Here is a 23,251-nt window from a genome sequence, read left to right on the forward strand (position 1 = left end):
GATTTTTTTTGGTCCAATTGTGTTGCTGTCTTGGGGCTCTGTGGGGTCTGTTTGTGTTTGTGAACAGAGCCCCAGGACTAGCTTGCTGAGGGGACTCTTCTCTAGGTTAATCTCTCTGTAGGTGATGGCTTTGTTATGGAAGGTTTGGGAATCGCTTCCTTTTAGGTGGTTGTAGATTTTAATGACTATTTTCTGGATTTTGATCATTAGTGGGTATCGTTCTAATTATGCATTATTTAGTGTTTTACATTGTACACGGAGGATGTTTTTGCAAAATTCTGCATGCCGAGGCTCAATTTGGTGTTTGTTCCATTTTGTGAATTCTTGGTTGGTGAGAGGACCCCAGACCTCACAACCATAAAGCTAATGGGTTCTATAACTGATTCAAGTATTTTTTTGCCAGATCCTAATTGGGATGTTGATTTAATGTTCCTTTTGATGGCGTAGATGGCCCTTCTTGCCTTGTCTCTCAGGAAGTTACCTGTGGTGCTGATGTTTAGGCCGAGGTAGTTATATTTTTTGGTGTGCTCTAGGGCAACGGTGTCTAGATGGAATTTGTATTTGTGGTCCTGGCAACTGGACCTTTTTTGGAACTCTATCTCTCTCCCCCTTCCTTTGGCATGTCGGTGGGATGGGGTGGGGCCAGTGCAGGGCTCTCTGTATGTGTATGCTTCAGCTGCATCTGTCTGTCAGCTCCCCCCACTCCCACTCCCCTGTCAGGGACTTCCTTTGCATAGATGCTGCATGAGGAGGAGAGAGGGAGGGAGATAGACAGAGGGTCGAAGCTGTTATACTCTCACAACACAGGGAAACTGCTGCCTGTCTGGGAACTATTCTATTCACACACCCCTCCTCCTTCCCTCTTTTCTCTTAAACCCAGTGTTTTGTTCCTCTCTCCGGGTAACTTTTGTTAGAGAGAGAGAGTGTGCTGTTTTTCTCCCCTCCTTCACTGGATTCCTACTACCGTCTTTGATTTGTCCATACGGCTGAACATTTCAGTATCTCCGCTGAGCAGAGGAAAGAGCAGGCATTTTTCCTCCCTCTCAGAGAGAGAGAGAGAGAGAGAGAGAGAGAGAGAGAGAGAGAGAGAGAGAGAGAATGTCTGTCTGCCTCTGAGCTGCCTTTGCGCTTACGGAAATAAGGAACTACAGACAAAAGGGGGGGGGGAATAACTTTTCAGAAAGAAGGAAATTCTTTAGCTTTTTTGGAGGAGGTTTAACAAAGGGATTTGAATGATGCCTGCTGAAGTGAAACAGGTTAGTACTGTGATTACTCGCTCTCTCAACCTTCAGTCTCAATCTTTTTCCTCCTCCATCTCTCTCTACTTCTCCTGTGTTTTCCTTTTGTATATGGTCATTGTGCTGGATGATAGAGGGTTAATGATGTTTCATGTTTGATATGTGAGGCTTTGTTGTCCTGGGAGGTGAAATTATACATCAGTGTTTTTGTCAGTTTCCCGCAAAACATCTTCAGTAACTGGAAATATAATGTATTTTTTGCATTGTCCTTCAGGAGGAGTGTGGTGTATGCGTGTGTTTACTAGTCTCTAGAGCAGGGGTAGGCAACTAGATTCAGCCGCAGGCTGATTTTTGTCGGAGCGGATGGTCGGGGGGGCCGGAACATAATTATAATAATTTGTACACTGCAAATTGACCACCACTCCACAAGTCCAAAAAGAGATTGGATTTGAAAATAACAATAATTTCATACCTTGATTACATTGAGACACAATATGTATTTATTCTAGAGAATACTTGGGAAAATATTTTTTTGCGTGGGAATTCCTGGTGATTTTTTATTTATTTTAATTTTACGTAATGTAATTAACTATTTATTTACACTATATGTAGCCTGTAGTGTACTCTGAGAAGAGCATACAGATGTATATAGATGGGACTACTGCCTTGTAAGCAGTCATCGGTATCATATATGGGTAGTCTATGCACGTTGCCACAGACTGGAAGTCTATCAGTAACATTCTGATTTCCAGATTATACACATATCGAGTTCTGTTGATGACCCCCACAGTAGCCCTATGTAATATCTTGGATCCCATTTAGGGTGAGCGGTGGAAGTGATGTGCTGGAAGTTTCTCTATAACGATTGGTTGTAAGAGCCAGGGCGACCACAAGACTGGATTTATAACCTCCCTGTAAGGGCCAAACGAAGCTGTGGTTGCTGGAGGACAACTATTTCAGCCTTTTGTTTTTCTCAGGAGCACAGTTAGTCTACCAGAGGAATGTGCTTTTGTTAGTGTGATTTTTACTGTCTTTGTTGTTGTGTGTTTGAAATTGAGTGTGTGTGCGGTGTTGGAAGTGTCTTTCTGCAAAGCATCCTACGCTGTGAGAATGCGCTCTTCCCTGCCGAGCTTGGCACTGCTCGTATATATAAAAAAAAAAAGATTCAGAGACAATAAATCTAGCTTTGAATAAAGTCAACTGCTCATTCCCATCTCCTCCTCCTCCCTCCTCCCAGTCCCCTCTGCAGTATATTGGGATGGATGGGGTGGAGGGTGGACTTAGAAAAGCCTGGCCTGTCAACTATTGATGTTGCTCTGATCACCTGTTAACGGCGGCCCTGAGGATGGAGGCTACTTGATAACTGGCAACGGGTTGGAGCCAAAAGAAAATCATTGTATTTTCTTTCTATCCATGAGTTCTTTTCACCCTTGACTCTCTCATACTATACTGTGTGTGTGTGTGTGTGTGTGTGTGCATGTGTATTTCCAGTAATCTTATGAGGCCTTATTGCTCAGTGATGCCTGAGTGTGTCACCAACGTGTGACCTCTCTAGGGTGCGTTCCCAAAATGTAGTGTGGATGTGCAGAATGCTGCGTGTCCCTGACCTCTGTTGCCATTGGAGATGCCTTTCATGCTTTAGGGTGCGCTGGCATCGAGACCCGCTTCTGCCAACCTTTTCAACCCGGCTGGAAGTTCCTCAGTGAGAGAACACCTGCTGCGGGGGTGGTTGTCCCTGTCACACACACCTTCCCCAGGCCCTAAATGGATTGCCCAGGGGTCAGTGTTGTTGCAGTCTTTCTGTTGTTTTTGTTGTCATCTTTGAGCGATGTCTGCCTTTTTAAGGGCCAAAAGTTGAAAGGTCTATGTAACCCCCTCTAACCTCCTCACCCATCCCTTGGCTTCAGCTGTGATGTATCGTGTGGGGATCAGATATCTCAGTCTATTTCTATACCTCGAGGATATACAGTTCTGTGGTGGTCTGGTCAAGCTACACATGCTGCAGATCAGAGAGTAGACACAGGTACAGACACAGAGCAGAGGGCAGGCAGGGGGAGTAGAGAGTAGAGTACTATTGCACAGATGTTCCTGTGTCCTGAACCCATCTTAAAGCAGCAGCAGTAGGGCAGCTTATGTTAAATGAATCCTAACCCAATGAAGATTACTCCCTCAGCCCTCAATTATTGCTGATGACTCGGTCGGTCTGACCATGTCTGAGTTAAATTTAAACTTGCCTTATTTTTAAATTCTCTGCAGACCAAAGGGTGGCTCCCTAAACATTTGCTTGGTCAGAATAGCCTGTGTCGCTAGTGCAGGCAAGACTGCTCACCCTTGTGAAAAAGGGATAATGGGAGATTTCACCGTGAAGAAAAAGGGAAAAGGAAAATATTCCAAAACGCAGATAGTAATCATCTTCCTCTGAGGTCTACAGGTGCAGAATCTGAGTGCGTCCCACATTGGGCCCTGGTCAAAAGTAGTGCACTATTAAGGAAATATGATGCCATTTGGGACACAGTCCCAGATTTTTCCATTCAACGGCTGAGTAAGGAGAAACCACCTGAATACAGCCAGAGAGTTAGTGTTAAGTGTGGGCCACTGTCAGTCTGACAGTTTATGGGGGTTTCACATGTATTAACTAAGGCTTCACTCCCTCAGACGCTGTTTGATTCCTGGGTGAAATTAAAGTAATCTGACTCCCACACTCTCCTGCAGGGGAAGACGATGCATACACCAACCAACCATCCCTGTATTTATTTCCATTCCTCGTCTCTGTCTGTCTTCTCTGTCTGTCTGCTCAGGCTGCCATTGTGCCTCTGTGTTGGAAGGCAGTGCTTTGAAGACATGTAGTGCATGAGGAGCGGCATTGTTTGGCACAATTGTAGACAAAAATGTCAGTGACCCGAATGGACAGACAGTGAGTGGCTGGTGGAGATAGGAGATGGTGCTGAAAGGCCACTGCCCGGGGATGTTGTTTGGTCATGAGTGCTGTTCTAGTGGGCAGGGGAAGGTAGGGAGGCTGGGAGGGAGGCTTGTGAGGAGGGAACGGGGGAGGCTTGGAGGTGCCTGGTGACTCCAGTCCAGATGGCTTGGCCGAAAATGGATCCAGCGTTTGGCATGCCTCCCATACTACCCATGTTTCCCATTCCGCTCCCACGCCTACTCTTAACACATAACCCATGTGACTTGCCGATGTTTGACATGAAACTTCTCCGCATCCTCTCCAACCCACCCCGCCCACTTACTCTACTGGGGTTTAGTGGGTGCCAGGCCTGGGTAACCGGATATGGAGGTATGGGAATACCCACTCTCCCCACCCTCCCCTCTCTCTGTGGTATAGGCCTATAGAATGAACATGCTGCTGGCCTGGCCATCAGGTATCTGGGGTGTCCTGTGATATTGCAGGGGGGTCAGGGAGACATGCCGCGCGCGCCTCTCACCATACCCTGGGGGCCGCCACAGAGAGGCCACGGCTGCTCTCTCGTAACCCATTTGGCAGGCTGACAAGGTGACTGATATAGCCTGGCCTGGCCTGCACTCTCTCACTCACTCCCTCACTCACTCGCTTACTGACTCCCCCGGCCACAGACGGAAACATATTGTCTCTCTTTGGCTGCGTCTCAAATGGCACCTTATTCCCTACATAGTGCATTACTTTTGACCAGAGTCCTGTTGGCCCTGGTCAAAAGTAGTGCACTATATAGTGAATAGGGTACCTTTTGGAATGCAGACTTTTACTGCCTGCCTCTCCCTTCCTGCCTCTCCTGCGGCGGCTGCCTAGCTGTCATCATTGGCTGATGGAATTAAAAAGGCGAGCAAGGAAACAGGCCTGGAGATGGATGCTTTCATATCTGTCTCTGTGTTTGGGGAATAAACGGTGTCGGGGAGAAAGACGTGGTGCAATAATGAGATGGTTGCTCTCTCTCTGTGTGTGTGTGTGTGTGTGTACTGTATGCATGCATGCATAAATTCATGCAAACCCTCCTGCATACATTACAATGTGTTTTGTGGGTTACTGCAACCTCCAATGGATTGTCAATGAGTGCTGGTGATTGATAGTGTTGTTCCTTTCTCTCTTTGGCTGTGAAATAAATCCTTAAGATGAGGCCATGCAGAGACTGAGTTAGCTTACACACATTACTGGAGGCGAGTGACAGAGGAGCAGCCATTGTGTCCCATGCAGTGCTTATTTACTTAATGCGTGCCTGCTCTGGGGATAGGGCTTGCCCCGTTTCCGTGGGAATGAGAGTAGTTAGTTCCTCCTCTCCTTGCCTCCAACACCATAAACACTTCAGGCAGATAACAGAGTAAACAATCCCAGAGCAGGCAGAGAGCGAGGCCCCATCATAGCCTACCTCTGTCCTGTGGAGGGTGACCAGAGCAGGCAGAGAGAGAGGCCCCAGAGAGGCCCCATCATAGCCTACCTCTGTCCTGTGGAGGGTGACCAGAGCAGGCAGAGAGCGAGGCCCCAGAGAGGCCCCATCATAGCCTACCACTGTCCTGTGGAGGGTGACCAGATCAGGCAGAGAGAGAGGCCCCAGAGAGGCCCCATCATAGCCTACCTCTGTCCTGTGGAGGGTGACCAGAGCAGGCAGAGAGAGAGGCCCCAGAGAGGCCCCATCATAGCCTACCTCTGTCCTGTGGAGGGTGACCAGAGCAGGCAGAGAGAGAGGCCCCAGAGAGGCCCCATCATAGCCTACCTCTGTCCTGTGGAGGGTGACCAGAGCAGGAAGAGAGAGAGGCCCCAGAGAGGCCCCATCATAGCCTACCTCTGTCCTGTGGAGGGTGCAGACGGGGGTGACAGGGGAGGCGTGATGGAGCCCCGTGTCTCTTCTTGATGACCGGTGACGACGCTGGATTATTGGGCCTCAAGGCTGCTATCTCAGATTGTTGTTTGGTTCTCCTTACATCTCTCTCGCTCTCTCTCGCTCTCTTTCTCAGAGAGAGGTAATGTGTACGTCCCAAATGGCACCATATTCCATATAAAGTGGACCCTGGTCAAAATTAGTGCACTATAAAGGGTATAGGGACAGAGTGCCCATTTGGATGCAAACCTGTGTTTTCTCCCCGTCAATACAGCATGCCATGGGGCGCTACAGTAATGTTGATGTTATCACTGTACAGGCAGAAAAATGTGACACTCATTGACATCATGCAGCAATCCAGATTTTCCTTAATGCACCGCATACAGTACCAAGCCCAGTACTCGACTTCAACAAGCAATGATAGTAAGGATTTAATGTCCTGTCAGGGGGAAAAAAGGGACCTGAAAATAAAAACTGATGCAGAGGTAGGGCTGTTACAGTGACCGTATTACCGTCAAACTGGCAGTCACGGGTCATGACCGCAGTCAAATTCCATTGAATCACGGTAAATAGGCTTCTCCAAAACTGCGCTCTGATGCCACTGATGGTCATTAGTAGCCTACCAAACTTGCTAACGACTAACGCTTATGAGAGCCCTGGCATTCAGAGTTTGAGCAGAATAGGATCACCTGTTGCGCAGCAAGAGCCAGCTCCTCATAGCTGGTTGATGCATGGAAGGAAATAAGTGTTCCTATAAGCCCATGTTGCGCAACATTTCTATAGGCTATGCTATGCAATTGCGTGAGAAAACAGAGTTGTGATGGCCTCTTAAAAAGAGGATCCCATCAGCTTTCTATAGGCGAGTCTTACTATATTTATTTCTCAACTTTCCTAATATTAAGCACATTGCTTCACTTTACAACCAGATTAGCCTACCTGGCTGGCATGAAAATAATCCACGATTTAAATTGAGAATAGTCTGATGGGTAAGAATATTATCACTTGTGAATGAGGCCCAGCGTGTGCAGTCTAAGGCAAGAAACATGCATTTACAACTCTTTCCTAATCATAGTTGCATGCATCATGTAGCCTAGCCCATAGGCCTATATGTTTTGATAAGGTTTGTGACTGATAACTCCAAACGTAGGCTATATGCCTAGGACCCCTGGAACATTGTTAGAGAGCACATAGGCTACAGAGACGTAGGCTATAGGCCTAGGACCCCTGGAACATGGTTACATTTACATTTACATTTTAGTCATTTAGCAGACGCTCTTATCCAGAGCGACTTACAGTTAGTGAGTGCATACATTATTTTTTATTTTTTTCATACTGGCCCCCCGTGGGAATTGAACCCACAACCCTGGCGTTGCAAACGCCATGCTCTACCAACTGAGCTACATCCCTGCCGGCCATTCCCTCCCCTACCCTGGACGACGCTGGGCCAATTGTGCGCCGCCCCATGGGTAGAGAGCACAGAGGCTACAGAGACGTAGGCTATAGGCCTAGGATGCCTGGAACATGGTTAGAGAGCACATAGGCTACAGAGCCTAGTGAAACATGTGTTCTTATAAGCCCAGTCATTGCGCAATCACGTGTGAAAACAGAGTTTTGACTGGCCACTATTCAAAAGAGAATCCCAGCTTTCTCGTGCTGCTATATTTATTGCAAAAATTAAGCAAATGGATCTGCTTTATAGGCATATTAAACATTTTACTGTTTTACTACAATATTCGAGTGCAGGGTATGATGCCATTTTTTGTGGGCCATTCTAAATAAAAAAATAATTCCACACATATATTAGTAGGCTATATGTAAAGACCAGATTAAATTGAGAATAGTCTGATGGGTGAGAATATTATAAAGTGCTTGTCAAATTGTGAATGAGAGACTGATGAAGTGTGTGCAGCCTGCGCAAGAAACAGAGCAGAGCAGGCCTTTCATGCTACTTTTTTCATATCATCATTAGTCACCTCATGCAGCCTTAGAATGTATTAGAAATCAAAACATTTAGCCTAACGTTTGCTTCACAACTAGAGTTGCATAAGTAACTCTAAATTAAGCATATACGAGGACCTGTTTCAAATTATCACTTTGTTAACCGCTTAACAAAAAATATTCCCTTGGAAATAATTTGGGATAAATATATTTTCTATTTTATTCAGCTATGTTCAATTGTATTTTTATTACTATAAAATAATATAAAATAATGCCACAGAAATTATAAGCAAATCTTGTCTGCTAAATGAACTAGTGTAGCCCACAGCCATATAGCATAGCCAGATCAGGGCCTAACATAAGGATGACTTTTTTTCATACCATAATGTTTCTTTAAACCTGCCTAAAATAAATAATGGATTTATTGTGATGGTGTAGGCTATATTAAATGGATTTAATAGACATCTTAAAATGTAGAAGTTCCAAAGGTCTGCCTCAGTGGCTTGTAGGCTATGCGTGGGAGGCCGAAGATGCTAAATGTGTTTGTTGGTTAAAGGTAAATTACCATGAGACCAGCAGTTATTTCCATGACAGTTACAGGCTGACAAAATGTAATGACCGCCACAGACCTACAGTGAGGGAAAAAAGTATTTGATCCCCTGCTGATTTTGTACGCATGTCAAAAATGTTATAAATTGATTTGCATTTTAATGAGGGAAATAAGTATTTGACCCCTCTCAATCAGAAAGATTTCTGGCTCCCAGGTGTCTTTTATACAGGTAACGAGCTGAGATTAGGAGCACACTCTTAAAGGGAGTGCTCCTAATCTCAGCTTGTTACCTGTATAAAAGACACCTGTCCACAGAAGCAATCAATCAATCAGATTCCAAACTCTCCACCATGGCCAAGACCAGAGCTCTCCAAGGATGTCAGGGACAAGATTGTAGACCTACACAAGGCTGGAATGGGCTACAAGACCATCGCCAAGCAGCTTGGTGAGAAGGTGACAACAGTTGGTGCGATTATTCGCAAATGGAAGAAACACGAAATAATTGTCAATCTCCCTCAGACTGGGGCTCCATGGAAGATCTCACCTCGTGGAGTTGCAATGATCATGAGAACGGTGAGGAATCAGCCCAGAACTACACGGTAGGATCTGGTCAATGATCTCAAGGCAGCTGGGACCATAGTCACCAAGAAAACAATTGGTAACATACTACGCTGTGAAGGACTGTAATCCTGCAGCGCCTGCAAGGTCCCCCTGCTCAAGAAAGCACATATACAGGCCCGTCTGAAGTTTGCCAATGAACATCTGAATGATTCAGAGGAGAACTGGGTGAAAGTGTTGTGGTCTGATGAGACCAAAATTGAGCTCTTTGGCATCAACTCAACTCGCCGTGTTTGGAGGAGGAGGAATGCTGCCTATGACCCCAAGAACACCATCCCCACCGTCAAACATGGAGGTGGAAACATTATGCTTTGGGGGTGTTTTTCTGCTAAGGGGACAGGACAACTTCACCACATTAAAGGGACGATGGACGGGGCCATGTACCGTCAAATCTTGGGTGAGTACCTCCTTTCCTCAGCCAGGGCATTGAAAATGGGTCGTGGATGGGTATTCCAGCATGACAATGACCCAAAACACACGGCCAAGGCAACAAAGGAGTGGCTCAAGAAGAAGCACATTAAGGTCCTGGAGTGGCCTAGCCAGTCTCCAGACCTTAATCCCATAGAAAATCTGTGGAGGGAGCTGAAGGTTCGAGTTGCCAAACGTCAGCCTTGAAACCTTAATGACTTGGAGAAGATCTGCAAAGAGGAGTGGGACAAAATCCCTCCTGAGATGTGTGCAAACCCGGTGGCCAACTACAAGAAACATCTGACCTCTGTGATTGCCAACAAGGGTTTTGCCACCAAGTACTAAGTCATCTTTTGCAGAGGGGTCAAATACTTATTTCCCTCATTAAAATGCAAATCAATTTATAACATTTTTGACATGTGTTTTTCTGGATTTTTTTGTTGTTATTCTGTCTCTCACTGTTCAAATAAACCTACCATTAAAATTATAGACTGATCATGTCTTTGTCAGGTGGCAAACGTACAAAATCAGCAGTGGATCAAGTGTTCCCTCACTGTATGCAGAGGTAGCCTATTATAGGATTAGCAAGGAATTTAAAGATTGACTTGTGTGCTATTTGTCCTAAGGAGGACATTAGCATTGCCATTGACCACAGCGATTGATTCAGAGTTTAAGTAAAAGTTCATTTCACCCCTGTTCTTCCCTCTGGATGCACTCTGCATGACTAGCCTACTACTTTGTCTAACAGCCGCATCTGTTAAGAGTATGGCCCTTTCAACAGAACTGGGGCTTTTTTGACAGGTATGTATCTGTTCTATAGAACCAACCTTAGCTCTTTACCCCCTCCCTCCCTCCTGCAGCTGGGGACCTTTGAGAAGGGCCCTGAGGGGGGAGGTCAAAGTCCTCATATGGCTCCCTTCAACCAGAAACATGAGGACAAATGCTTACAACCCGCTCCACCCTCTAGCACCAACCACCACATTGTACCGGTCAAAACATACAACATGGCCCGGTTTAGACCAGATCAGAACTAGAGAAGAAGAAGCTCTGCTTTCTCAAATGTTTTGTCTGGAATTTTGGATGATCTATACCATGCACTTCCTGCCTCTGTCTGTGATGATGGCTCCCGAAGGAAGACAGTGAGTAGTGGGGCGTGCACAGACCATCGATCCATCCTCCATCATCAGGCCATCTGTCTCCTGGCTGCTGTCTTCTGGGATTAATGTTTTCCTCTGACAGCTCTTTAGCAGGGCTCTATGAGCCTGGCCTGGCACTCCAGATTAGCACAGATCTATGTGGTGGAGCACAGCGCAGTATCGCGTGAGAGAGGGAGGGCTCTCTTCTAATTTCTCTCACTGTATAAGTACAGTGCCTTGCAAAAGTATTCATCCCCTAAATAAGATCTGGTGCAACCAATTACCTTCAGAAGTCACTTAATTAGTTAGATTGCACACAGGTGGACTTCATTTAAGTGTCACATGATCTCAGGTATATATACACCTGTTCTGAAAGGCCCCAATCTGCAACACCACCAAGCAAGCGGCACCATGAAGACCAAGGAGCTCTCAAAACAGGTCAGGGACAAAGTTGTGGAGAAGTACAGATCAGGGTTGGGTTATAAAAAAATATCAGAAACTTTGAACATCCCACGGAGCACCATTAAATCCATTATTAAAAAATTGAAAGAATATGGCACCACAACAAACCTGTCAAGAGAGGGCCGCCCACCAAAACTCACGGACCAGTCAAGGAGGGCATTAATCAGAGAGGCAACAAGGAGACCAAAGATAACCCTGAAGGAGCTGCAAAGGTCCACAGCAGAGATTGGAGTATCTGTCCATAGGATCACTTTAAGCCGTACACTCCACAGAGCTGGGCTTTATGGAAGAGTGGCCAGAAAAAAGCCATTGCTTAAAGAAAAAAATAAGCAAACACATTTGGTGTTCGCCAAAAGGCATGTGGGAGACTCCCCAAACATATGGAAGAAGGTACTCTGGTCATATGAGACTAAAATTGAGCTTTTTGGCCATCAACGAAAACGTTATGTCTGGCGCAAACCCAACACCTCTCATCACCCAGAGAACACCATCCCCACAGTGAAGCATGGTGGTGGCAGCATCATGCTGTGGGGATGTTTTTCATCGGCAGGGACTGGGAAACTGGTCAGAATTGAAGGAATGATGGACGGCGCTAAATACAGGGAAATTCTTGAGGGAAACCTGTTTCAGTCTTCCAGAGATTTGAGACTGGGACGGAGGTTCACCTTCCAGCAGGACAATGACCCTAAGCATACTGCTAAAGCAACACTTGAGTGGTTTAAGGGGAAACATTTAAATGTCTTGGAATGGCCTAGTCAAAGCCCAGACCTCAATCCAATTGAGAATCTGTGGTATGATTTAAGATTAAGATTGCTGTACACCAGCAGAACCCATCCAACTTGAAGGAGCTGGAGCAGTTTTGCCTTGAAGAATGGGCAAAAATCCCAGTGGCTAGATGAGCCAAACTTATAGAGACATACCCCAAGAGACTTGCAGCTGTAATTGCTGCAAAAGGTGGCTCCACAAAGTATTCACTTTGGGGGGGTGAATAGTAATGCACGCTCAAGTTCTTGTTTGTTTCACAAAAAAAAATATTTTGCATCTTCAAAGTGGTAGGCATGTTGTGTAAATCAAATGATACAACCCACCCCCAAAATCAATTTTAATTCCAGGTTGTAAGGCAACAAAATAGGAAAAATGCCAAGGGGGGGAATACTTTCGCAAGTCACTGTAAGTAGTGTTTGGAATGATAACAATAATATAATATATACCAACTGAGCTACAAAGAACCACAATAACGATAACAACATTCCTAGCTTGGGCTATTACTCAGTCCCAGTCACTAGCCTGAAAGGGTTTTGTAACATCCGTCTTTGGCAACAACAGTCAAACTGTCTTGACTGACTCAGTCAATCCCATAGCCTGTTGGTTTGGTAACGTCGGTCTTTGGCCTCCCGTTATGTTGGAATGTGGTTGTTGTTTTGTCGTTGCAGACGGAACAAAGCGGCAGTTGAGACGTGTTGATGGGGTCCAGTGGTTAATTAGAATGCTGTTGGAAACTGTCCTCCCCTTCAGGGCCAGACAATGAGAGTGAGTGAGTGAGTGAGTGAGTGAGTGAGTGAGTGAGTGAGTGAGTGAGTGAGTGAGTGAGTGAGTGAGAGAGAGAGAGAGGATGGTTCCTATAGTCCTAACAATAGAGGCATCCAGGGCCAGCTGTCATATGTCATTACGTGAGATGGCACAGCATCGTTACTCATCTCCCAATCTTCTCTTGATATTGGCACAGTCTGTTCCCAGATGACCCCGGTGGAACAATGGAGCGATGCGCCAGCCGCACATTCCTCAGCCGCATGCTTTGCTCCATAATGGCTGCCGTGGATGGTTCAGCTAATGCTGCCACCACCTCCTCAGTTCTGCCCCCAACCCTCAATATTATATTTTTATCTGTTATGGGCTGTGAAGTGGAGCATGGTGGGTGCAGTTAGTAATGGTGCTCTCTGTGTGCCAGCCCCAGCCAGGTCTGTCTGCTGAAGTGGAGAGATAGACAGAACAGGTGTCAGGGAGAGATGGAGGTGGAGATGGCCCCAGGTTGGGTTGGTAGAGAGACTGTGGGAGATGTCGGCCCACTCATTCATGCAGTGTAGTGGCTGGCTGTTAGGGGGACTCAGCCAGGCTTCTGTTATGTGTGTCAGTAAGACCTCAGTAAGAGCCAATGACTTAAAAGGTGCACTTACATTTTTTCTACTAATGAATCATGGTATTGTTCCGTATTCACCAAAGTAGCTTGAAGTACTTTTATGTCTCCCAACTGCAATGTTATTATCTGCACCCAAGCTCAGTCTGTACCCCTTTGTCGAGTGGGAGAACATGTCTATTTGAAGAATGACGCTCCCATTTTATAATAATAATAATGTGCCATTTAGCAGACGCTTTTATCCAAAGTGACTTACAGTAATGCGTGCATTTTTTTTATTTTTATTTTTTATTTTTTTGTGTATGGGTGGTCCCGGGGATCGAACCCACTACCTTGGCGTTACAAGCGCCGTGCTCTACCAGCTGAGCTACAGAGGACCACAGTCATCCCTGTGTTGACGAATCACAGCGTATATTTTCATAGCTGCACCTTTGGCTACAACCGTCACTACAGTCTGAGCCTGTATTTATTTCCCTATGACTGGTGCTGCTCTGGGTTGCCGTGGGTTACCAACTGACGTCCTGAGAGGATAGGGAGGCCCTCGGTACTTTTGACAGATTGGCGGGTCAGGGGATGGACAAAAGCCGATTTTCCCTCAAAATGTGAATGTGTAGACGAGTTTGCACGCAATAAACCCAGCTAAGGTTCTCAAAGTTAAGCAAACAAAGCCTGTTGACACAGACCTCCTTTAGCTTCCCAGATTCTTTCCATCATACTTCAGTACAGTTAAGAGACGCTTTAAGCCAATAAGATTCCTTCTTCTTTCCGGCGAGACCCTCCCCTCTCTGTCCCTGTGCATCTGGTGCCGATGGGGGATTGTTCCTGTCTGTGAAAGAGTGGACAGTGAGCTGTGTGGGTGTGTGTGCGCACTCCTCCACCACTGACTGTGGCCTTAAGGGCCTGCAGGGAGTGTTTGGGGTCACCAAGCAGCCAGCTAACATTCCAGAATTCAGTGTTCTAGAGCTCATTCCTCAGTCTGCCTTCCAAGCATTCAAACTCCCCCTATCACCTCTCCCGCTCTCCCTTCCTTTCTTCCTCTCTCTATCAAGTCTCTCTTCCTTTCTTCCCCTCTCTATCAAGTCTCTCTTCCTTTCTTCCCCTCTCTATCAAGTCTCTCTTCCTTTCTTCCCCTCTCTATCAAGTCTCTCTTCCTTTCTTCCCCTCTCTATCAAGTCTCTCTTCCTTTCTTCCCCTCTCTATCAAGTCTCCCTTTCTTTGTCGTGCCTTTTCTCTCTCTTATCACCTCTCCTCTGCAGCCACTCACACGCCACGTCTCTGAAAGGTCATTGGGAGCTAGTTGAGGCTGGTGGCCTCTGAGCCTGGAGTGTGAGGCCCTCCTGTAGCTCAGTTGGTGGAGCATGGCGCTTGCAATGCAAGGGTTGTGGGTTCGATTCCCACGGGGGGCCAGTATGAAAAATGTATGCACTCACTAATTGTAAGTCGCTCTGGATAAGAGCGTCTGCTAAATGACTAAAATATCAATTGGATCACTAAAAAAAATGAGTAGGAGTATAGGACACATTTGAATGCCCCTTTGTATGTACATCATATTAGTGTCATTAACCGTCCAGCCAGGAGTCACAGGAGACTGAAGAAGACTGGAGAGGGGTCTCTTTCTTTCTCTCTCTGTCTCTCTTTCCTCCATGTTCTCATGTCACTCATGTTAAAACCTAACAGGCTGATAATGGCCTCCCTAGCGCTAATGAAGGTCAGAGGATACACTGAGTCCTGGCTGGTCTACTCTGTCTACTCTATAATGAGAAGAAGATTATTTCTTATCACATCTCTGTCTAGAGACATTAAAGAGAGACTTTAATGTCATGTGTGTTCATGTGCAGACTTGTGTTCATGTGCATTTAAATGGGAAATATTGAGCTACTGTGTCTCTGTGTGTCTCTGTGTCTCTCTCTGTGTGTCTCTGTGTCTCTCTCTGTGTGTCTCTGTGTCTCTCTCTGTGTGTCTCTGTGTCTCTCTCTGTGTGTCTCTGTGTGTCTCTGTGTCTCTCTCTGTGTGTCTCTGTGTCTCTCTCTGTGTGTCTCTGTGTCTCTCTCTGTGTGTCTCTGTGTCTCTCTCTGTGTGTCTCTCTCTGTGTGTCTCTGTGTCTCTCTCTGTGTGTCTCTGTGTGTCTGTGTGTCTCTGTGTCTCTCTCTGTGTGTCTCTGTGTCTCTCTGTGTGTCTCTGTGTCTCTCTCTGTGTCTCTCTCTGTGTGTCTCTGTGTGTCTCTCTGTGTGTCTCTGTGTCTCTCTCTGTGTGTCTCTGTGTCTGTCTCTGTGTGTCTCTGTGTCTATCTCTGTGTCTCTCTCTGTGTGTCTCTGTGTGTTTCTTTGTATGTGTGTGTTTTTGTTTCTCGTCTGTATGTTGTTGTGGACAGTTATTCCCAGACTCATGCTTCACTCTACCAATGTCCCAAGCACGTTTCACAATAAAACCAAAGTAGAACCACTAGCTAGATGTATTTAGAGTTATTTGCACTACTCCTCAAAAGTGGTCAGGAGAACTCCAGAGAAAAGACAGACCAACTTAGAAGAAAAGCTTTCAAAGAAAAGCTATAGTCCACCCACCATATTGTGGTGTGGAAATGACCTTAATCACAGTGTGTCTATATGTCCGTGGTCAGAACAAGGCACTGGACACCCGTGAGATGGTGTACAGTACCATGGGCACTCGCTCACACAAACACACACATGGACCAGGGCTCCCCAAGCTGCAGTCTAAAATTATAGCTGGGCCTACTGTGCAATCACAAGCATACAGGCTGCAGGCTCAGAGCCCAGAGCCAAACAGCACAGCAGCTCTCTCTCTCGCTCTCGCTCTCTCTCTGTGGCTAACATGGCTCCTGTCTTCTCTCTCCAGAATACACCAGTAAACCTAATTAGCACTGCTACTTCTCCCAGCACACATGTGTCTCTATTCTCGATTCCACAGCCCCTTTGCCTAGAGTTTGTATTGAGAGGCATTGTACTTGTTGTGAGTGCTCTAACCCCAAGTATTTTGGAAGGTAATGGATGGAGGGTGTTTAAGGATGGGGTAACCTGCCAATGTGTGTGTGGAGCACGTCACAGGGGTTTGTCCCAAAGTGAACTGGGGTGTACTGTGTTCAGGTTTGCCTCAGCCGAGAGTGGAGGTGTGGAGATGGAGGGCTGAGAGTGGAGGTGTGGAGATGGAGGGCTGAGAGTGGAGGTGTGGAGATGGAGGGCTGAGAGTGGAGGTGAGGAGATGGAGGGCTGAGAGTGGAGGTGAGGAGATGGAGGGCTGAGAGTGGAGGTAAGGAGATGGAGGGCTGAGAGTGGAGGTGAGGAGATGGAGGGCTGAGAGTGGAGGTGTGGAGATGGAGGGCTGAGAGTGGAGGTGTGGAGATGGAGGGCTGAGAGTGGAGATGGAGAGCTGAGAGTGGAGGTGTGGAGATGGAGGGCTGACAGTGGAGGTGAGGAGATGGAGGGCTGACAGTGGAGGTGAGGAGATGGAGGGCTGAGAGTGGAGGTGTGGTGACGGAAGGCTGAGAGTGGAGGTGTGGAGATGGAGGGCTGAGAGTGGAGGTGTGGAGATGGAGGGCTGAGAGTGGAGGTGTGGAGATGGAGGGCTGAGAGTGGAGGTGTGGAGATTGAGGGCTGAGAGTGGAGGTGTGGAGATGGAGGGCTGAGAGTGGAGGTGTGGAGATGGAGGGCTGAGAGTGGAGGTGTGGAGATGGAGGCCTGAGAGTGGAGGTGTGGTGACTGAAGGCTGAGAGTGGAGGTGTGGAGATGGAGGGCTGAGAGTGGAGGTGTGGAGATGGAGGGCTGAGAGTGGAGGTGTGGTGATGGAGGGCTGAGAGTGGAGGTGTGGAGATGGAGGGCTGAGAGTGGAGGTGTGGTGACGGAAGGCTGAGAGTGGAGGTGTGGAGATGGAAGGCTGAGAGTGGAGGTGTGGAGATGGAGGGCTGAGAGTGGAGGTGTGGAGATGGAGGGCTGAGAGTGGAGGTGTGGTGATGGAGGCCTGAGAGTGGAGGTGTGGTGACGGAATGCTGAGAGTGAAGGTGTGGAGATGGAGGGCTGAGAGTGGAGATGGAGGGCTGAGAGTGGAGATGGAGGTCTGAGAGTGTAGGTGTGGAGATGGAGGGCTGAGAGTGGAGGTGTGGAGATGGAGGGCTGAGAGTGGAGGTGTGGAGATGGAGGGCTGAGAGGGGAGGTGTGGAGATGGAGGGTTGAGAGTGGAGGTGTGGTGATGGAGGGTTGAGAGTGGAGGTGTGGAGATGGAGGGCTGAGAGTGGAGGTGTGGAGATGGAGGGTTACTGCAGATGATGCCCCTTCTTTCAGTCGCCTTACAGTACTACGACAGACAACATCTTCAGGGATGAGCCAAAGCCTGGGAGATGGGATGTAGACAGCCATGTACAGTTGAAGTCTGAAGTTTACATACACCTTAGCCAACTACATTTAATTTCAGTTTTTCACAATTTCTGACATTTAATCCTGGTAAAAATTCCCTGTCTTAGGTCAGTTAGGATCACCACTTTATTTTAAGAATGTGAAATGTCAGAATAATAGTAGAGAGAATGATTTATTTCAGCTTTTATTTCTTTCATCACATTCCCAGTGGGTCAGAAGTTTACATACACTCAATTAGTATTTGGTAGCGTTGCCTTTAAATTGTTTAACTTGAGTCAAACGTTTCGGGTAGCCTTCCACAAGCTTCCCACAATAAGTTGGGTGAATTTTGGCCATTTCCTTCTGACAGAGCTGGTGTAACTGAGTCAGGTTTGTAGGCCTCCTTGCTCGCACACGCTTTTTCAGTTCTGCCCACAAATGTTCTATAGGATTGAGGTCAGGGCTTTGTGATGGCCACTCCAAAAAGTATTTGATCCCCTACTGATGTTGTACGTTTGCCCACTGACAAAGAAATGATCAGTCTATAATTTTAATGGTAGGTTTATTTGAACAGTGAGAGACAGAATAACAACAAAAAAATCCAGAAAAAGGCATGCTATAAATTGATTAGCATTTTAATGAGGGAAATAAGTATTTGACCCCCTCTCAATCAGAAAGATTTCTGGCTCCCAGGTGTCTTTTATACAGGTAACGAGCTGAGATTAGGAGCACACTCTTAAAGGGAGTGCTCCTAATCTCAGTTTGTTACCTGTATAAAATACACCTGTCCACAGAAGCAATCAATCAGATTCCAAACTCTCCACCATGGCCATGACCAAAGAGCTCTCCAAGGATGTCAGGGACAAGATTGTAGACCTACACAAGGCTGGAATGGGCTACAAGACCATCGCCAAGCAGCTTGGTGAGAAGGTGACAACAGTTGGTGCGATTATTTGCAAATGGAAGAAACACAAAAGAACTGTCAATCTCCCTCGACCTGGGGCTCCATGCAAGATCTCACCTTGTGGAGTTGCAATGATCATGAGAACGGTGAGGAATCAGCCCAGAACTACACGGGAGTATCTTGTCAATGATCTCAAGGCAGCTGGGACCATAATCACCAAGAAAACGATTGGTAACACACTACGCCGTGAAGGACTGAAATCCTGCAGCGCCCGCAAGGTCCCCCTGCTCAAGAAAGCACATATACAGGGCCGTCTGAAGTTTGCCAATGAACATCTGAATGATTCAGAGGAGAACTGGGTGAAAGTGTTGTGGTCAGATGAGACCAAAATCGAGCTCTTTGGCATCAACTCAACTCGCCGTGTTTGCAGGAGGAGGAATGCTGCCTATGACCCCAAGAACACCATCCCCACCGTCAAACATGGAGGTGGAAACATTATGCTTTGGGGGTGTTTTTCTGCTAAGGGTACAGGACAACTTCACCGCATCAAAGGGACGATGGACGGGGCCATGTACCGTCAAATCTTGGGTGAGAACCTCCTTCCCTCAGCCAGGGCATTGAAAATAGGTCGTGGATGGGTATTCCAGCATGACAATGACCCAAAACACACGGCCAAGGCAACAAAGGAGTGGCTCAATAAGAAGCACATTAAGGTCCTGGAGTGGCCTAGCCAGTCTCCAGACCTTAATCCCATAGAAAATCTGTGGAGGGAGCTGAAGGTTCGAGTTGCCAAACTTCAGCCTCGAAACCTTAATGACTTGGAGAAGATCTGCAAAGAGGAGTGGGACAAAATCCCTCCTGAGATGTGTGCAAACCTGGTGGCCAACTACAAGAAACGTCTGAGCTCTGTGATTGCCAACAAGGGTGTTGCCAGCAAGTGGTAAGTCATGTTTTGCAAATCAATTTATAACATTTTTGACATGCGTTTTTCTGGATTTTGTTGTTGTTATTCTGTCTCTCACTGTTCAAATAAACCTACCATTAAAATTATAGACTGATCATGTCTTTGTCAGTGGGCAAACGTACAAAATCAGCAGGGGATCAAATACTTTTTTCCCTCACTGTACCTTGACTTTGTTGTCCTTATGCCAGTTTGCCACAACTTTGGAAGTATGCTTGGGTTCATTGTCCATTTGCGACCAAGCTTTAACTTCCTGACTAATGTTTTGAAATGTTGCTTCAATATATCCACATAATTTTCCTTCCTCATGATGCCATCTATTTTGTGAATTGCACCAGTCCCTCCTGCAGCAAAGCACCCCCACAGCATGATGCTGCCACCCCCGTGCTTCACGGTTGGGATGGTTTTCTTCGTCTTGCAAGCATCCCCCTTTTTTCTCCAAACATAACAATGGTCATTATGGCCAAACAGTTCTATTTTTGTTTCATCAGACCGGAGGACATTTCTCCAAAAAGTACAATCTTTGTCCCCATGTGCAGTTGCAAACCATAGTCTGGCTTTTTTATGGCAGTTTTGGAGCAGTGGCTTCTTCCTTGCTGAGCGGCCTTTCAGGTTATGTCGATATAGGACTTGTTTTACTGTGGATATAGATAGTTTTGGACCTGTTTCCTCCAGCATCTTCACAAGGTCCTTTGCTGTTGTTCACTTTTCGCACCAAAGTACGTTCATCTCTAGGAGACAGAAAGCGTCTCCTTCCTGAGCGGTATGACGGCTGCGGGGTCCCATGGTGTTTATACTTGCGTACTATTGTTTCTACAGATGAAAGTGGTACCTTCAGGCGTTTGGAAATTGCTCCCAAGGATGAACCAGACTTGTGGAGGTCTACAATTCTTTTTCTGAGGTCTTGGCTGATTTATTTTCATTTTCCCATGATGTCAAGCAATGAGGCACTGAGTTTGAAGGTAGGCCTTGAAATACATCCACAGGTACACCTCCAAATGACTCAAATTATGTCAATTAGCCTATCAGAAGCTTCTAAATCCATGAAATCATTTTCTGGAATTTTCCAAGCTGTTTAAAGGCACAGTCAACTTAGTGTATGTAAACTTCTGACCCACTGGAATTGTGATACAGTGAATTATAAGTGAAATAATCTGTCTGTAAACAATTGTTGGAAAAATTACTTGTGTCATGCACAATGTAGATGTCCTAACCGACTTGCCAAAACTATTGTTTGTTAACAAGAAATTTGTGGAGTGGTTGAAAAACGAGTTTCAATGACTCCAACCTAAGTGTATGTAAACTTCAACTGTATTTTGTAATGTTTCTTAGAATATGTGTGTAATGTATGGAGTGTGTATGCATTGTGTAATTTGTGTCCTTGTATTGAACATATGGAATGTGTATGTGTGCTTGTGTCAGTACCTGAGTGTGGGTATCTACCAGTGTGTATTAGTGGGCATCTAGGTGTGAGTGAGTGTGTGTGTTGTAGGGCAGGCTATGCTGGCTGTGTTAGCAGCAGCACTGCAGTACAGGGACAGCTTGTTGAAGATCTGAAGTGGGTCATCTAGCTACAGCTACAGTATAGACTAGCTAGCTACCATTCTCTCCCTGAGTGGAGAAGCTGCTGTTCCACAGCCTGGGATGATCCTCCAGAGCAGGGCTTTACCATCAAGATACCTGGCTGGCTGCACACCTACCCAGATAGCTCTACCCTCACCTCCCATGGTATGACACGGTGAGTCTCATGGGTTGGATTTGATATGGCTTATATTGCGGCTTTTGATTTAATTTGATGTATGGATTTTTGCTTGTATATTCTTGCTCTTTACCATCGGAGCATGTGTTTCATTACGAAGCAGAGAAGTAAAATGCAATTGGGAAAAGCAACTAGGTAGTACATGCGGATCAATCATTTTGTAGTTTTCTTCTTGATCAAGCATATCATCCCTTATGATGAAATTGACTTACAAAATGTCTTTGTATTGGAGTCTTTGTGGTGTTTACTGTTTAAGAGGTTAGAATGATTGTCTTCGTCTAACTGCACAGAGATCACTCACTCATCTCATATCTGGAAGGCAAACACAAGTTTTTGTTGCACGTTTGTTCCATCATAGAGCTGTGTTTGGGACTGTGTCTATCTAATGGACAGGCGTCCAATGGTTGACTTTCTGGCTGCTGTGATATCCTCCGTAGTTGAAATGAGCAGGACAGCCTTGATGATGCAACAATCATCTGCCTTGTCTCCGAGCGTTTCTGTGGTTCTCTGACAGGAGGGTGCTGTGCTTTGAAGGAACACATCTCTCTCATGCCTTTTTCAACTCTGTTTCTGGGCTCCAAGACATTTCATGTCCAAACGTTTGCTGTGTGTGTGTTTGTGTGTCCCGCCTCAGCCTGGCTCTCTGATAGCAGCAAGATGATGCGATACGACAGGTCGTGATTCCAAACACTTACTAATTTCCCAGGCTATGACAACATAATCCTGGTTTGATACATGGGGAGGCAGTTTTTGGTCGTTGCTGCCGGATTGTCGTCAACATAGTTTTTTTTTTTAATGGTGTTTCTCACTCCGAGGAGGATAGCTTAGCGTGCTGTAACTGATACCAGTCGTCTATGCAAGAGCTTAGAGCTCAAATAGGCCTACTGTCATGTCTAGTGAATGTGGTCACTGCTTTACTTTTAACTCAGAACTGCATAGTACTCATTCTTCAGATTCAATTCAGAAACAATATTTTCTTCTGATAGAATAATCCAGGGCTGAATAATAATGTTTTGTCATGCACGTCTATAGAGAGAATGGTAAACTAGAACATCACTTACGTTTGTAGTCTAATACTTCAAATGAGTCATGTATGATCCATGTGACGGGCTCCTTCTCTTTACTCAGTTGAATGTCTGGAGGTTTCTGTTGGATGGTTGTGGTAGGAGGATGCCAATAAAAAAGGATTATAACATCCGCCCCCCAACAAGTGCTAGCAAGGGTACTCACGCTGTTGCTGCATACTGGAATAGGATCCCCCTGTCCTCCTCTATCGCTTTGTGTTTTTATGCTGGGTTTAGAACAGGTACTATAAACCCGCTGGCAGCATGCAGGCAGCAGCATCTCAGTAATGTGAGAGATGTAAGGACCTTGCAGACATATGGGGCTTGGAATTCCACTGAAGTGTTCCCTAATCTCCACAACATGGGAGGAATTTGTAGGCCTTGTTTGTTCGATAGAAGATGGCAGCCTGTGCTTCTGCAGTGCACCAAGTGGGTCTTGGTTTGGCACACAGTGTTTGCTGCAGATCAGTGGGACACTGACTGGAATAATTTTTTTGGGGGGGACTGGAAGAGTTTGGAGGAAGATGGCGCTGCAGTGGATAGCAGCCGCTTTACGGGCTATTTTGTGTGTTTTTTTACGCTGATCTTAACTTTTTAAGAAAACAGCTTCTAGACATCAGAACAGCAATCCCTAACCTCGATTTGGCCAGAGGTTTTTACTTCAATGAGTCGGCAGCTCTGGACGTTCTGCTTACTCCAGACTAGGCCATAATCCCCGGGACTCGAAAGAGGAAGCGGCGGCAAAAGCGAGGCAGGCGAGCCGGCATCCTGACGAGACTACGTCGGCGAGCAAATAGACCGCCAATGCCCTCTGTTCTATTGGCAAACTGGATGAGCTCCATTCAAGACTATCCTATCAACGGGAACGGAAAAAAACGGTAATATCCTATGTTTCTCAGAGTTGTGGCTGAACGAGGACATGGATATATACAGT

General features: G+C 46.2%; 1 protein-coding gene across 2 annotated transcripts in view; it reads left to right on the forward strand.

Moving 5' to 3' along the window:
• Window positions 1-23,251, forward strand: part of LOC121530643 (armadillo repeat protein deleted in velo-cardio-facial syndrome homolog) — a 344,238-nt gene that overhangs the window by 186,243 nt on the left and 134,744 nt on the right. The window contains exon 1 of one of the 2 annotated variants that reach the window (XM_045226832.1): window positions 729-1,256. The exons of the other annotated variant lie outside the window; for it this stretch is intronic. Coding sequence (XP_045082767.1) covers window positions 1,233-1,256 — 24 coding nt within the window. The 5' untranslated portion in view covers window positions 729-1,232. Of the gene's footprint in view, window positions 1-728; window positions 1,257-23,251 lie in introns of those variants that run through there. 2 annotated transcript variants of the gene reach the window in all.

Source organism: Coregonus clupeaformis, chromosome 18, assembly GCF_020615455.1.
Source record: "Coregonus clupeaformis isolate EN_2021a chromosome 18, ASM2061545v1, whole genome shotgun sequence".
Lineage (NCBI taxonomy): Eukaryota > Metazoa > Chordata > Actinopteri > Salmoniformes > Salmonidae > Coregonus > Coregonus clupeaformis.